Source organism: Somniosus microcephalus, chromosome 17 (assembly GCF_052327205.1).
Source record: "Somniosus microcephalus isolate GS21.2 chromosome 17, FLI_Smic_1.0, whole genome shotgun sequence".
Lineage (NCBI taxonomy): Eukaryota > Metazoa > Chordata > Chondrichthyes > Squaliformes > Somniosidae > Somniosus > Somniosus microcephalus.
The window spans coordinates 37919869-37937064 of record NC_141003.1 but is presented as its reverse complement, the minus strand read 5'-3'; the positions used below and the strand labels follow the sequence as shown (position 1 = coordinate 37937064).

The following is a 17196-nucleotide window of genomic DNA, read 5'->3' as shown; positions in this document are numbered from 1 at the left end:
GGTAATTAAAATATTTAAATAAGGGTCCTACACTTGATGTACAAGAGCTATGCTGCCACCAGAAACATCCGCTTTGCAATACAGCCCTGAGCAGGTATCCAGATTTGTGGTTGCATGTTGCATAACTTTGCCATCATGAGGGATCAACCATTACCACCAGCTGGGCAGCAAGTAGTGCAGCAGGAGGAGGGCCAGGCGCAGGAGGAGAAGGAGCAGCATGAAGAGGAGCATGAGCAGGAATGGCTTCGATCACCAGTACCCCTCCATGCCAGAGCTCTCAGAGACCAGCGCATCGAAGAGCGTTTCATTTAAATAAGCCCACCCATCCCCAATACACCAACAGTCCTACAATTCTTACCACTTATCTTACAACAACTATCCGATTGCCTTCCTTCAGTTCAGATTTGTGTGCCCTTACTTCACTACAAAGATAAACACCAACACCAAATCTGGAACAAAAAACAAATTCATCAACTCAAATATTATCCCTTGGTCCATGTTGGAGAGAATGGACTCCGTGCTCTGTGTGAAGCCCTGACACAAGTTGGAACTGGACTCCTCCATGCGCTGAGCCATTGTGCAGGTTGCCCAGTGCACCTATCATTTTCTGGTGGATGCCCATCAGCCTTCTCCGGTAGCGTGAGCCCTCAAAGTCAGCATCTGAATCCTCTGCAGCAGACCAAGTACATGATCTCTTCCTCTGGCCAGTCATCACCTGCGGCATTCTATCCCCCTGCCTTATTTTAATGAGGTCTCAGCACGATTTTCACGTGGTCCCTGAGATCAGACACATGCAGCACACCCCGCCCGCTATGTGCTCTTTTTCAAGCATGATCAAATTTCTAGGCCATGTCTCCTATAGTGTTATTCTAGGAAGTTCTCTTTCATACAAGGATATGTACTCATTTTCTTATTTTAAGATAGAAAGCTTTGTGGGGAAAAACAATGCTACCTTTTGGTAGAGGTTCTTTGCCTAGACCTCCCAGCATTACAGTGTTAATATTCCACGTTCCAGGGACGAATTCCTCTTTTACTAAACGTATTTCTTCAACTTCTATTCTTTCGTCCCTGTTTTTGGAAAGGGAATTGCAAGAATTGATTGAAAAAAACACAAAATTTGATCATTATTTGAATTTTATGATTATTGATTCTAATTTAAAAATGCTCCAGCACTGTGAAAAAATTCCATACAGAACAAGTTTACCGTTTCAGTTCTAATTCTCGAACAATAAGTGCTTTTTTTGCCTCCTCCTCCTCCTCCTCACTGTTATAGAAGTGGAAGACAACACCTAAGTAGTCAGAATCCTGTGGAAGCAAAAGCAGGCAAGAAATCTCTGATTAATCCTAGCCGTTGAACTATATACCACAATGTATTGTTTTTTTCTCTGCTTTTTGCCTCTCCCAGGATTACATGGCTGAGGGGGGTAGAAAGTGTCTGGTCACGATGCTCCAGCCATCATGAGTGAGGGACAGGCTTGATGGAGCAGCTTGGTTTTTTCGTGCCCGTCATTTTCGTATGTTCGTAACATGAATAAGATCCAATTTCAAATCAGACTCCAGAATGATGTTTCAGTAACTCTTGAACTCAATTTGCTTCTATCCCAAATATGGTCAACTGCTTCAGAAAATAAGTATCACATGATTATATAATTTCCATTATTGTTAACTTCTTATTATTGGCTTTCACATACGGTGATAGGCAGCCATTTAAATAGCAATGTTATTCTATTGCTTCAATACAAAGTCACATGTTGCAGCCCAATTCATTTAGAGATACTGATTTACAATGCAAGAACTCCTGGGGGAAACAGCAATGCCACTCAGCACAGATACTACAGTACAGGAGATAAAGACTGGATCACATTTGAAGGTGCACATTAGTAACCACTGACTAGTACTACTGATCAAGACAGTATTCTCAGGTATTGTTTTTGACAGCTGAGGGACCTCATTATCTGGTTTCCCTTGCCTTGATTCGAAGTAGGATCTTCACTGTTAACAATCGCAAGATAGCCAAATGCATGCCTATGCATTTATTTGCAGCAAATGCCAGATTGAAGAGAATAGTCAATGCCCAAGAGTTGTCACAGCTCCACGAAGCAAAACATGTAGTATAACAAGAGTCAGTTTTTACTATTTGAATTAAAGTACAGTCAAAACAATATAAAATATCCAATCACTGCCTTTATTATGTTATAGGAAGTCTCAGTACTATTATTAGACATGAAGTAGAAAGATTTTTTTAATGCACAGCGCTGTCAGTCTCTAATGAATACCAGTAAGCTTGAGTATATTGTACAAACTATTCTTCAATGGAAGGAGACACAAATTGTATAATTTAAATGTAACTTTGAACATGGTAGATTTAATGTAGTACTAAGAGAGTAGACCGAAGCCCCGTCTGCTCTCTCAGGGAGACATGAACAATTCCATGGCACTATTCAAAGAAGAGCCGGGTAGTCTCCCAGTCCCTGGCCAACATTTATCCCTCAATCAACACCACAAAAATAGATCAACTGGTCATTTAACTCATTGTTGTTTGTGGGACCTTATTGTTTGCAAATTGGCTGCCAGATTTGCCTGCATAACAACTGTGACTGTACTTCAACAGTAATCTATTGGCTGTGAAGAAATGTGGCGTGTCCTGAGGACTTGAAAGGTGATATATAAATGCAAGTTCTTCTTTCTAGATACATATTTGTGGAAATAAATGGATATGTTTCAGGGGAAGGATTGGTTTCACTGAAAGCCAGTATGAAGACAAATACTAGGCAATGTTTTGACACTTGCACCTAATTCTCAGTAGGTAGATTAATAATTTCTTACATAATAAAGAGTGAATTCAGACTAAAAGTTTAGCGTTACTGCAAAGCAGTTGCAGCTTTGCATCGACAATAAACGCAGTAAATCAGGTGCTGCGGCCTAAACCGACTCCAAAGCAAAGTGGAGTCTGACTTTGCTTCGTTCCAGTGTCAGACGAAGACCCAGCTCCAGACTCAAACCTCATTTACCCTAAAACTGCAGCTTTGCTCTGATGCTGCACTGTGTAAATACAGCCTTGTACTTAAAACCAGAACAAAATAAGCTGAAACTTTGAAAGTCAAGGTTCACTATTGCAACATAGTTTAATAAATGATAGCATTAAAAAATCAAGGTAATTAAGTAAAATTTGGACATCAAATCTGGAAAAGTGCAATTATTTTTTTTACTTTTGGCCACAATGTGTAATATGTTGGTATGAATAAAATAAAACCTCATTTATCCAAAACATTTAGGGGAAAATGAAATTAATTTGGCTGAATTAGTAATCTGTTACACTCAATGGAAAACTCGCTACATGGGACCACGAGTCAGAAGTAGGACTGCAACACTATAGCCCCAATTCTCCCACTGGTGCTCCCATCTGGTGAGGCTCTATGCTGGGGGGTGCGGCTTTACTGAATTTGCTCTTTAAAGTACCGTGGTGGAAAAGTAAAAACAGAATACATGTTAAAACACCCTGGCAAGCGGTGGGTTTCATTATATCTGGAACTGATTAAAGTTAATGGGCCGCAATTTGCAGTTGGGATGACAGCGAACTTACAGCTTTCGCCGTCATTCCGCCTTTGAAACTAACCGCAACTTCAGGATTTAGCGCATGCAAGTTGTGGTCTGTCATTGACGGCTCTGAAACAGGCTGTGCTGTGCTGTGCTGTGTCCCCTACCCCCACAGAGCCGGCAATCTGTGTAATCAGCCAAATCATTGAAACTGATGAAAACTTCGGCTCTTCCGCAGTAAGTACGCTTTTAAATTCCCCACTAAAAGGTAGACACAAAGGGATTAGGTGTAACTGGGGTTTTAACAGCGTATTGACTGCTAAACAAATGTTAAGGGGCTGGAAAACTAATTTAAATTTTGTGCAGTGTGAAATTTGTCCATTTTAATAAAAATTAAAAATTTTAAGAAACTTTTAGCGCGTCGGGAACCCGCTGTTATCCCGCCAACTTCCGCCTTTAGCTCGGGCGCGTTTTGAGGCATGCCACGGACCTGCTCGGGAGAGGCAGGCGACCTCATTGAGGTCATTAACTGCTCATTTTCCGACCCTTAACTGCCTTTTTAACCTCAGGTTTGGGCTTTAACTTGTTGCACACGGGATTCACACGCCTTGGGAAGCTCGCCTGTGAAGGGGAGGCGGAAGCTCAGTGTCCATTATGTGAGTTCATTAAATGACAGCTGGAAAAAGCAAAAAAATACTCAGGCCATACACCTGCTTCCTTGCCTAAGGGAAAGGCTCTGCTGACACCATTTTGCACAGAGATTTAGCTTTCAGGAGTTTGCAGGTGATTTCTGCAATCTTGGAAGCCACTCTCACCACATTGCTAGTCACCCTCAGTACATTCGAGGATTGTGTCTCTGATCTCCACTTTACCTGGCATCTATTAGATCAGCATGGGCGCTGCTTATGCTGTCTCACCTTGGACCTCAGAATCAGACCAAGTTGAGCACCAGTAGCAACAACACCAGCAGCAGCAACAACACCAGCGGCCTTCTCCTCAACGACCTGACGCTCCACAGGAGAGAGGGGGTCAAGCACAAGGGGTGCACCGCACCGGAGGCGATACCCCAACATAGGCAGAGGATGAGCTTCCTGGACATAACTGAACAGAAGTGCTTCAGGAGGCTCAGGCTATTGCTTCAGCTCATGGCAGACATTTGTAGTTTGCTGGAAGACCTGCTGCCCAGAGGAACTGGTGGACATGCCTTACCTGTGGCTGTCAAAGTCACCACAGCACTCAACTTCTTTGCCTCAGGCTCCTTCCGGGGATCTGCAGCAGACCTTTGCAGGATCTCGCAGTCGGCCGCCCACAGATGCATCCACCCAGGTGACCAATGCCATGTTTCACAAGTCAGCCAATTATGTAAACTTTGCCACTGATGAAGCCATTACTGAGCAGGCGGCTCTGGCTGGCTTCCCACAGGTGCAGGGTGTCATCAACTACACACATGTGGCCATCAAGGCACCCCAACATCACCCAGGAGTGTTTGTGAACCACAAAAACTTCCACTCCCTCAATGTGCAGCTCTTCTGCAACCATAAAAAGATTATCATGTGTGTGACAGATTCCCTGGCAGCTGTCGTGATGTACCAGTCCACGCTCCCACAGCTCTTCGCACCTCCAAACAGACTTACCAGCTGGCTGCTTGGAGACAAGGGCTATCCACTGAAGACGTAGTTGATGACACCATTGAGACGGCCAAGCAATGAGGTCGAGGAGTGCTATAAAGACAGCCACATGGCCACCAGATGTGTCATAGAGCAAGCAATCGACATGATGAAAATGCGCTTCAGATGCCTTGACAGATTTGGAGGAGTCCTTCAGTACACACTAGCCAGGGTCTCCAGAATCATCGTCGTATGCTGTGCGCTGCACAACATAGCACAGCAGCGAAGATTGGCGCTGCAGAAGGAGCAAGGCGCAGAGCACACATCCTCTTCGGAGGAGGAGGAACCTGAGATGGAGATGGCACCATCAGCGGTGCACATTGGCCTGATTTACTTAACTTGCACCAGTGCACCCAAATGGCTCCCAGATGCTGTACCAACTCCACCCCCACCCCCCCTCTCAACACCCCACCCCACCTCCAACAACACCACAAAGCAGTCAAACAATAACCAAACCATTCCTCTCACCCAAACCCCCACTGCTCGAGGTTAAGTATGTCTCACCATTCACTCCAATTGACAAAGCCACTTCCCAGGTAGCAGGAACTATGGACAAGATGGGAAAGTAGTGCAAAAAAATAAATTTATGCGTGTCAGAAATATAACTGAAACTTATCATTAACATTTTGTCAAACACCCATGTGCATACCCTTATACCCTACGATTGTACCTTTCTTCGTTTTCGCGTGCTTCTAGGAGGTGTAACCCCTGTGGCTTCAGCAGAGGTAGAGGCAGGCTGCTCACTTCACTGCTGCAACTGCTTTGACTCTTTTGGCAGACATCCTCGGTGTTTTGGAGTCTGAGGGCCCCGCCAAATACTGCTCCTCCTGCAACTGTGCAGGGGCAGACTCGGCCATCCTGAGCTGAGGCAGCACGTGGGGCTCTGAATGAGGGGGAGGCAACAGAAGAGAAGCGGGAGCACTTTGAGAAGAGCCGCCATTTCCATGTCCCCTCTCACTATTATCCCTCTCATGTGCCACCCGCACTTCCCTGCTAGTAAGGAGCTGGAGAGCACCTTGCTGCACATCAGTAGGGCAATGAATGCCCAAATCTAGTACAATAGCAAAATACTGCAGATGCTGGAAATCCGAAATAACAACAGAAAATGCTGGAAAAACTCAGCAGGCCAGTCAACATCCGTGGAGAGAAATTAGAGTCGACGTTTTGGGTCTAACCCTTTTTCAAAAGGGTCAGACCCGAAACGTCGACTCTAAATGCCCAAATCTACATTGTTATCCCTCCTCGAGATGATATCAATAAGCCTCTGCAATCTGTTGTTCACAGCAAGCATGTTCTCGTTCGACTGGCACATGTGCTGCTCCATGCAGGTGGCCATCCTTTCCACGGAACAGCACATCGTCGCCATCACCTGCGAGATGGTGGTGCTCATGTTGGAGATGGACTCCTCCATTCTCTGTACAGTCGCACACATCGCAGCTGCAAAAGCTGCCAGAGCCTCGCGCATTTGTTGCTGCTCCTCCAAGGTCACCCGCTTTCTCGACGACCCCCGAGGTTCAGCATCTGCAGGCAGCTGAGCAGAGCTTGGAGCATCCTGTGTTCTCCGGCGAAGACTCTCCACTGCTGTCCCTGTCTCCACCATCTGCTCGTGCTCACTTGTGATCTGTGAGACACCAGGTGACAACATTACTCTATGTCCCGCTGTACCTACCGAGGTGCTGGTGCTGGGTGCGCGTGGGTTTTGTGACGGTGCACCCTCAGAGAAAAGAGCTTCCTCTGAGGAGTTGTCTTCCTCCTCCAGCTGGACAGTGTGGGCCGGGGGCACTTGATGGACCTGTGGGAGAGTAAAGAGATGAATTAGAAGTCTTCTGATAAGAATGTGTAACGTTACCATTATGCACATGATGACATTTCACTGGCAACTGACATCAAGTCACCATGAGTGACTGTTGTATACCTTGTAGCTGTATGAGATTTAATTCTGTCACCAGGTTGCTGGGAGGTCCCCCTCTCCATCTCCCACCGCCAGCAGCTCTGCAACTCCAGAGATTTCAAGCACTTTCTCCTCTGCTGGAGTCAAATTGGTGAATATTGGAGGGCCACCTCCAGTTCATTGCCTCTCCCTGTTGTTCTGGGCTCTCTTCTCCTGCAAGGAGAGAAAGAAGAGAACTTTGAGTGAGAATGATGGAATGAGTGTAAGGAATGGATGGGCTACATCTGTAGAGTGTGACTATGAGGTAGTGGCATGACATTGCCTGGAGAGGTAGAAATTGCTGCATATCACTGAGATTTGTCTGGGTCATGGAGTCACACAGACAGAAGGCTGCGTCAGGATTCCCTGATGCCTCCCTGGAAGTGCTGGTCCAGGAAGTTAGAGCACGCAGGGAGGTCCTTTTCCCTGCGGATGGATGCAAAAGACCAGCCAGAGACACCAAGAGAGCACGGCTGTAGATCACGCAGGAGGTCAGCAGTAGGAATGTCGTAAGGCGGTCCTGGATCCATTGCCGGAAAAGATTTAATGATCTCATCAGGTCAAGAAATGTGAGTGCAATGCCACATTCAACTACATCCTGATGTGCGTGTCACCCCAACCCCATCACTCTGCCTTCCCAAGCCTACTCCTGCACGTCACTCCTCACACCAACCGACCTTGCAGGTGCACCCATCCCTCTCTGTCTAGGCATTTACTCACATCCCTATCTGACTAACCACCACTGACACCCTCATCCTAATGCAATCATAGGAAGTAACACCACAGAAGAAGGCCATGTCAAGATTCCCCGATGCCTCCCTGGAAGTGCTCATCCAGGAAGTTAGAGCACGCAGGGAAATTCTCTTCCTTGAGGATGGGCGCAAAAGACCAGCCTCTCCCAAACACCTTTATCTCTCCTGCAACAACCTTTAACTGCGATGTGTGCAAGGCTGCTTTAAATATCCGAGCTGAAAATGTGTCATCGGTGACGTTAGCAGCCCCGCTCCATTTAATTGGACTGGGAAACCCGCATGACTGTTTCAATTGATGTAATTGAGTTAAAGGCGCAGTGTAGAATGCATGGTTAAAAAGTTCAGGATGACAACCCGCTACGCGGCCTGCACGCACCGGCCCCGACAATCAGGTGAAGATTCCGGCCAAAGAGCCTTCAAAGGGATATAAACAGGTCAAGTGAGCAGGCAATAAGGTGGCAGATGGAGTATAATTTGGGGAAATGTGAGGTTATTCACTTTGGTAAGAAGAATAGAAAAATAGAATATTTTTTAAATGGTGAGGAACTATTAAATGTTGGTGTTCAGAGAGATTTAGGTGTCCTCGTACAGGAAACACAGAGAGTTAGCATGCAGGTACAGCAAGCAATTAGAACATAAGAACATAAGAAATAGGAGCAGGAGTAGGCCAATCGGCCCCTCGAGCCTGCTTCACCATTCAATAAGATCATGGCTGATCTGATCCTAACCTCAAATCTTCTATCACTCTCCATCCCACCTGAACCCATGTGATCTCATAGGAGAGGCGAAAAACCAGATAAAAAACCCAATGGCCAATTTGGGAGAAAAAATCTGGGAAATTTCTCTCCGACCCATCTAGGTGATCGAAACTCTTCCAGGAGATCACTCTGTCCCTATATTTTCTACAGTACTTACCTTCTGTAAAGGCGATCTCCACCCCAGCCAGGAACAGGAATAAAACCATCTCCTGAAATCTAACACAGAATTAGAACACAAGAAGTAGGAGCAGAACCAGGCTACATGGCCCCTGGGCCCACTCCACTACTCACAGGGCCATGACCATTCCGAACCTAGACATGTCCAATTTTCTGCCCGTTCCCCGTAACCCTTAATTCCCTTTACTTCTAGGAAACTATCTATTTCTGTTTTAAATTTATTTAATGATGCAGCTTCCACAGCTTTCTGGGGCAGCAAATTCCACAAACCTACTACCCTCTGAGTGAAGAAGTTTCTCCTCATCTCAGTTTTGAAAGAGCAGCCCCTTATTCTAAGATTATGCCCCCTAGTTCTAGTTTCACCCATCATTGGGAACATCCTCACCGCATCCACCCGATCAAGCCCCTTCACAATCTTATATGTTTCAATAAGATCGCCTCTCATTCTTCTGAACTCCAATGAGTAGAGTCCCAATCTACTCAACCTCTCCTCATATGACCACCCCCTCATCCCCGGGATTAACCGAGTGAACCTTCTTTGTACTGACTCGAGAGCAAGTATGTCTTTTCTTAAGTATGGACACCAAAACTGTACGCAGTATTCCAGGTGCGGTCTCACCAATACCTTGTATAACTGCAGCAATACCTCCCTGTTTTTATATTCTATCCCCCTAGCAATAAAAGCCAACATTCCATTGGCCTTCTTGATCACTTGCTGCACCTGCATACTAACTTTTTGAGTTTCGTGCACCAGGACCCCCAGATCCCTTTGTACTACAGTACTTTCCAGTTTCTTGCCATTAAGATAATAACTTGCTCTATGATTTTTCCTGCCAAAGTGCATAACCTCACACTTTCCAGCATTGTATTCCATCTGCCAAATCTCTGCCCACTTACTTAGCCTGTCTATGTCACTTTGCAGGTTTTTTATGTCCTCCTCACTCACTACTTTCCCTCCCATCTTTGTATCATCTGCAAACTTTGATATGTTACACTCAGTCCCCTCCTCCAAATCGTTAATATAGATTGTAAAGAGTTGGGGACCCAGCACTAACCCCTGCGGAACACCACTAGTTACTGATTGCCAGTCTGAGAATGAACCATTTATCCCAACTCTCTGCTTTCTGTTAGAGGGCCAATCCTCCACCCACGCCAGAATATTACCCCCAATCCCGTGATTTTTTATCTTGAGCAATAATCTTTTGTGTGGCACCTTGTCAAATGCCTTTTGGAAGTCTAAATACACTACGTCCACTGGTTCTCCTTTATCCACCCTGTATGCTACTTCCTCAAAGAACTCAAGCAAATTTGTCAAACATGACTTCCCCTTCATGAAACCATGCTGAGTTTGTCCTATTAAATTATGTTTATTCAAATGTCCCGTTACTGTCTCCTTAATAATGGACTCTAACATTTTACCAACCGCAGATGTTAGGCTAACAGGTCTATAGTTCCCAGCCTTCTGCCTACTACCCTTTTTAAATAAGGGTGTTACATTAGCAGTTTTCCAATCTGCCGGGACCTTTGCTGAGTCCAGGGAGTTTTGGAAAATTATTACCAATGCATCCACAATCCCTACCGTCACTTCCCTCAAGACCCTAGGATGTAAGCCATCAGGTCCAGGGGATTTATCCGGCTTGAGTCCCATTATTTTACCAAGTACCACTTCCTTAGTGATTTTAATCATATTTAGCTCCTCTCCCCCTAGAGCCCCCTGTTTGTCCAGTGTTGGGATATTCTTAAGTGTCCTCTACCGTAAAGACTGATACAAAATATTTGTTCAGCGTTTTTGCCATCTCCATGTTTCCCACCATTAATTTCCCGGTCTCACCCTCTAAGGGACCAACATTTACTTTAGCCACCTTTTTTCTTTTTATATAACTATAGAAACTTTTGCTATCTGTTTTTATATTTTTTGCTAATTTACTTTCATAATCTATCTTCCCTTTCTTAATCAATCTTTTAGTTATTTTTTGCTGTCTTTTAAAGACTTCCCAATCTTCTATCCTCCCACTAGATTTGGCTACCTTATATGCCCTTGTTTTTAGTCGGATGCTATCCTTAATTACTTTACTTAGCCACGGATGGCTATCTTTTCTTTTACACCCTTTTTTCCTCAGTGGAATATATATTTTTTGGAAGTTGTAAAATAACTCCTTAAATGTACACCACTGATCATGTACCGTCTTACCCTTTAATCTATTTTCCCAGTCCACTCTAATCAATTCCGCTCTCATACCTTCATAGTCTCCTTTATTCAAGCTCAGCACGCTTGTTTGAGATCCAACCTTCTCACCCTCTACTTGAATATGGAATTCAATCATGTTATGGTCACTCATTCCAAGGGGATCCTTTACTAGGACATTTTTAATTAATCCTGTCTCATTCCACAGGACCAAATCTAAGGTTGCTTGCCCCCTGGTCGGTTCAGTTACATACTGCTCAAGAAACCCATCCCTAATACACTCAATGAACTCATCCTCAAGGCTGCTCTGCCCAATTTGATTTGTCCAGTTAATATGATAGTTAAAATCCCCCATAATTATAGCTGTTCCCTTATTACAAGCCTCAACTATTTCCTGATTAATACTCCGTCCAACAGAGTTGCAACTGTTTGGAGGCCTATAGACTACGCCCACTAGTGTTTTTTTCCCCTTATTATTCCTTATCTCCACCCAAACTGTTTCACTATCCTGCTTCTTTGACCCAATATCATTTCTCTGTATTATAGTGACTCCTTCCTTTATTAACATAGCCACCCCACCTCCCCTCCCTTCCTGCCTGTCCTTCCTGATTGTTAAATAACCTGGTATGTTTAATTCCCAGTCATGGTCACCCTGCAGCCATGTTTCTGTAATGGCCACAAGATCATACCCATATGTAGTTATTTGTGCCGTTAACTCATTCATTTTGTTACGAATGCTACGTGCATTCAGATAAATAACTTTCAAATATGTTTTGTGACACTTAGTTCCTGTTTTTTCACCTTTTACTACTTTACCTTTTACTCCATACCTTCTGTCCCTTCCTGACACGTTTTTTAATTTCCCCACTGCTACCTAAGTCTATGACCTTCTCCGTTGTCATTTCTGATATTTGCTCTCTCGAAACCTCCCCCCCCACTAATTAGTTTAAAGCCCTCTCTACAGCCCTAGTTATATGATTCGCCAGGACTCTAGTCCCAGCACTGGCCAAGTGGAGTCCGTCCCAACGGAACAGCTCCCTCTTGTCCCAGTACTGGTGCCAGTGTCCCAAGAAGCAAAACCCATTTCTCCTACACCAGTCTTTGAGCCACGCATTTAACTCTTTAATTTTATTTATCCTAGCCAAATTCGCTCGTGGCTCAGGTAATAACCCAGAGATTATTACCCTTGAGGTTCTGTTTTTTAATTTGACCCCTAGCTGCTCATACTCCTTTAACAGAACCTTCTTCCTTGTCCTATCTACGTCATTTGTACCAACATGGACCATGACAACTGGATCCTCCCTCTCCCACTCCAAGTTTCTTTCCAGCCCAGAAGAGATGTCCTTAACCCTGGCACCGGGCAGGCAACACAGCCTTCGGGACTCCCGCTCTTGACTGCAGAGAACCCTATCTACCCCCCTAATGATACTATCCCCTACCACTACAACATGTCTTTTCACTCCCTCCACTTGAATGGCCCCCTGTACCATGGTGCTGTGGCCAGTTTGCTCATCCTCCCTGCAGTCCCCGCTCCCACCCTCACAGGGAGTAAGAACCTCGATCCTGCTTGACAAGAGCAAGGGCTGCGGCTCCTTCAACACTACATCCTGGATCCCTGTACCTGCCTCACTCGTAGTCACACCGTCCTGTCCCTGACCACGGACTGCATCTGCAGTAATTAATTTCATAGGTGTGACCACCTCCTGAAACATAGAGTCCAGGAACTTCTCCCCCTCCCTGATGTGTCGCAGCGTCTGAAGCTCGGTCTCAAGCTCTTCAACATAGAGCTTGAGTTCCTCTAGCAGCAAACACTTATCGCAAATGTAATCACCGTGAGCCTCAATGGGGTCCACCAGCTCCCACATTTCGCAACAGTGACACATCACCTGTTCACCCATATCTGTGTAATTAATTACATTTCTTATTATTAGTTATGAAGTCCCTCTGCCCCGATATAGATGATAATATTACACCACTATTTAATAGGACTTACCAACTTAAAGGTATAGAAGAGAAGGAAGAGGACCTACCAACCAGCTGTTCACCAACCTCCCTCGTGAATGCTGTCTGGGGGACCTGTCCGGTTGAATTGTCTCGCTGCTCCACTTCTGCAGTGTTGGATTAGCCTGAGAGTGGGAAGCAAAAGAGAGCAAAAAGCACCCCCTCACCTACCACTTGCCTGAACTCTCCCACTTACCAAACTCTACTTACACTCAATGCGACCGCACTCAGTGCTACCGCACTAAGCCCGCCCCTTTTTATACCCAGATTCTACTTCCGGTGTAAACTCCCCAACAGCTTAATTTACTCTAAAAAATTTAACTTACTTCAAATAATTCACTTTTTTACTCACTAAAATTCAGTAAATGCACTTAAAAGACTTTTTCTGCCACTTACCAAAGTCTGATTAAACTCAATGCGACTTGCACTCAGACTGCAGCACTAAGCCCGCCCCTTTTTATACCCGGATTCTACTTCCGGTTTAAACTCCTCAACAGCTTAATTTACACTAAAAAATTAAACTTACTTCAAATAATTCACTTTTTTACTTAGGAAGGCAAATGGCATGTTGGCCTTTATTGCAAAGGGGTTGGAGTAAAAGAGCATGGTAGTCTTGCTACAGTTGTACATGGCTTTGGTAAGACCACGCCTGGAGTACTGTGCACAGTTTTGGTCTCCTTATCTGAGGAAGGATAAACTACTCACCTTAAAGTCGGTGCAACAGTGGTTCACTAGATTGATTCCTGGGATGAGAGGATTGTCCTATGAGGAGAGATTGAGTAGATTGGGCCTATACTCTCTGGAATTTAGAAGAATGAGAGATGAACTCATTGAAACATATAGGGGCAAAAATTGGGTCGCATCCCCTTTGGAGCGCTAACTTCGGAGGGGCACTACTTTTAGCGCCCTGAAAAAGTTAGCGCTCCATGCCCGAAATTCGATGGTAGCGTCTCAAACAGGAGGCGGGGTGCTACTGGAAGCGCTCCCCTTCCCTCTTGGGGCACTCCAGCCCAATATCGCGCCACTACGTGCCACAGCACCATGTGCACTGGCCTCCCTCCCCTAATTAAAGGGGAGGCGCCTTGCACAGCGTGAACTGGTGCCCAACTGGGCCACCGGGGAGCGGGGTGCTGGCAAAAGAGCCCGGCACTCAAGAGGAATGCCGGGCTGCCCAATCGCGGCCGGCACCCCGCGGGGGGACGCCAGAGGGGCAGGTGCTGGCAGGCGGCCAGCAAAAAAAATGGCTGCCCGGCACCTCCCCTTTAAATATCGCCGCCCCGGCAGCAGTACGCCCCCCTGACCCTGTCGGACATAGTGTCCAGCGGTACATCAGGGGGTGCAGCCGAAGTTTGCGGCTGGGGCACGAGCGGGGCGCTGCGCATGGTGATGACATCATCGCCTGAGGCGCAGCACCATGGGGCGCTACCGGCTACCGCTGCCGCTAACCTCCCGCTGAATATCGCTGGAGGTGTTAGCGGCGCTGCACCTGGGCGCTAGTTGCTTTGCGCCTCATTAGCACCCTCTTAGGGCACCTACAGGAGGTGCAAAGCAACCGAATTTTGCCCCCATAGGATTTTGAGGGGGATTGACAGGGTAGATGCTGAGAGGTTGTTTCCCCTGGCTGGAGAGTCATAGGGGCCATAGTCTCAGGATAAGGGGTAGGCCATTTAAGATTGAGATTAGGAGGAATTTCTTCACTCAGAGGGTTGTGAATCTTTGGAATTCTCTACCCCAATGGGCTGTGGATGCTGAATCGTTGAGTATATTGAGGGCTGAGAGAGATAGATTTTTGGACTCTAGGGCAATCAAGGTATATGGAGATCGGGCTGGAAAGTTGAGTTAAGGTCGAAGATCAGCCATGATCTTATTGAATGGCGGAGCAGGATTGTGGGGCCGTATGGCCTACTCCTGCTGCGAATGCTTATGTTCTTGTGTACTTATTCTTACAAAAAGGAGTAAAAACACTCAGTGCTTCACTAAGATCTTTTGACAACTCCTAAGTCAATAATCCAGCAACACACCTGTGTATAAACGTATTTTAGATAATCATCTAAATTTACATCGGAGTCTGGCCTTAAAACAGATTTTTGGGATTGATTCACAGATTCAGACTTGGATTCTTGAACTTCTTTCTTCATTAATAAATATCTGTAAAACATTCAAACAGATGTTATAAACAAACACGTGAAGTACTCGATTATTCTTAAAAAGTTGATGCTGCAAAGTGGCTCCATTTTTTGGTCTGTGTTTATTATTAACCACAGATCAGGCAATTGAATTATACTGCAGTATGCACAGCAAGTAATGTTCATTTTAAGTAAAATCCCAGGCAGTTGAGGGGCTGGGTGGCACAAGTGTTAGAATGCAGCACATGTTGATTCGGATTTTGCTTTTCATTATCAGTGGGTGGGTTGCTGTGCTGATGAGGGGGGCAGTTTGTACTGATTGATCCTTCAAGAATGAGCCCCAGATTGATCAGCTTTGTCTCCAGTTCAAAGCAGAATTTAAACACCATTTGCTCCGAATGGCACATGTTGCACATGTGTGTCAACCACATGTTTGTCATGGGGAGGGCTGCACTTATGGGAGGTAGTGATCATGGCCATATCTTGCATGCTGCACAACTCCGCCTTGAAAAGAGACATCATCGTGGAGATCCCAGGAGAGGACGGTCCCAAAGCTCTGGAACAGGAGCCTAAATAGGACGTGGAACCATTCTGCAAGCCTTCATACAAGAGACTTTCTTTTAACTTTGAAATCTGCCCACTGCATTAATAGTCCTGCATACATCTTCCCTTGCCCTCCACATATATGCCTTCACCGATAGTGCCTTAAATCTTTCAAGCAACTCACAAACACCACAATCCTACCATCGGATGAAACATGGGCCGGAGATTCCTCGGAACTGTTACTGCTCTGCCACTGTAACTTTGCCAGAAGTGCAGCAGAAACACCATTTACATGCCGCAGACTTTGAAGTCCTCTAGCAGCGTGCAATTTCCAGCCTATCAATTGACAAGTTCCCAGTCACAAGATGCCAGGAGCTCCCAGAGTTTTTACAAATAATTCTGACCCTGGAAACATGCACAGCATCAGCAAACTAATCAGATGGGCGCTCTTCTCACACTACCCCAGTTTCAATCAGGCTTACGGCCTATCACAAAATCTGAGCTATAGAATCATAGAAACTACAGCACATCATACCTGTGCCACTACTGGTTCTTCATCTGAAGATACTACTCATCCCATTTCCAAAAATATTTTTAATATTCCTCCTTTTCAATTACTTATCCAATTGGCTTTTAAATTATGTTATAGTCTCTGCCTCAATGGCCATGTGGGATAAAGCATTCCACATTCTAATAATCTTCTAAATGAAAAACATTCTTCTGACTACCACCCCTCGCCCCGCAACACCTTTGTTCCTCCAGTGATTATCCTCAAGTCCCACTCCAGGGACTTGAGCACATAAAGCTAGGCTGACACTCCAGTACAGTGCAGAGGGAGTGCCGTCGGAGTGTCGGAGGTGCCGTCTTTCGGATGTGACGTTAAACCGAGGCCCAGTCTACTCTCTCAGGTGGACGTAAAAGATCCCACGGCACTATTTTGAAGAAGAGCAGGGGAGTTATCCCCGGTGTCCTGGCCAATATTTATCCCTCAACCAACATAACAAAAACAGATTATCTGGTCATTATCACATTGCTGTTTGTGGGACCTTGCTGTGCATAAATTGGCTGCCGCATTTCCCACATTACAACAGTGACTACACTCTAAAAGTACTTCATTGGCTGTAAAGCGCTTTGAGACGTCCAGTGGTCATGGTGGCATAGTGGTTAGCACTGTTGCCTCACAGCGCCAGGGACCCGGGTTCGAATCCGGCCTCGGGTGACTGTCTGTGTGGAGTTTGCACATTCTCCCCGTGTTTGCGTGGGTTTCCTCCGGGTGCTCCGGTTTCCTCCCACAGTCCAAAGATGTGCGGGCTAGGTTGATTGGCTATGATATATTGACCCTTAGTGTTAGGGGGATTAAATACGTGGGGTTACAGGGATAGGGTGGGATATGTGTTGGTGTAGGGGTTACGGGGATCGGGTGGGATATGTGTCGCTGCAGGCTCGATGGGCCGAAATGGCCTCTATCTGCACTGTGGGGTTTCGGGGTTTCTGGGTTTCTGGGAAAGGCGCTATATAAA

General features: G+C 45.7%; 1 protein-coding gene across 2 annotated transcripts in view; it reads right to left on the bottom strand.

Moving 5' to 3' along the window:
* Positions 1-17196, bottom strand: part of ccdc87 (coiled-coil domain containing 87) — a 147471-nt gene that overhangs the window by 53933 nt on the left and 76342 nt on the right. For both annotated transcript variants that reach the window (XM_086010194.1, XM_086010195.1), the window contains exons 13-15: positions 15029-15155; positions 1205-1305; positions 953-1068 (exon numbers count right to left, since the gene is read on the bottom strand). In XM_086010194.1, the coding sequence (XP_085866320.1) occupies positions 953-1068; positions 1205-1305; positions 15029-15155 (344 nt within the window). The remainder of the gene's footprint in view (positions 1-952; positions 1069-1204; positions 1306-15028; positions 15156-17196) is intronic.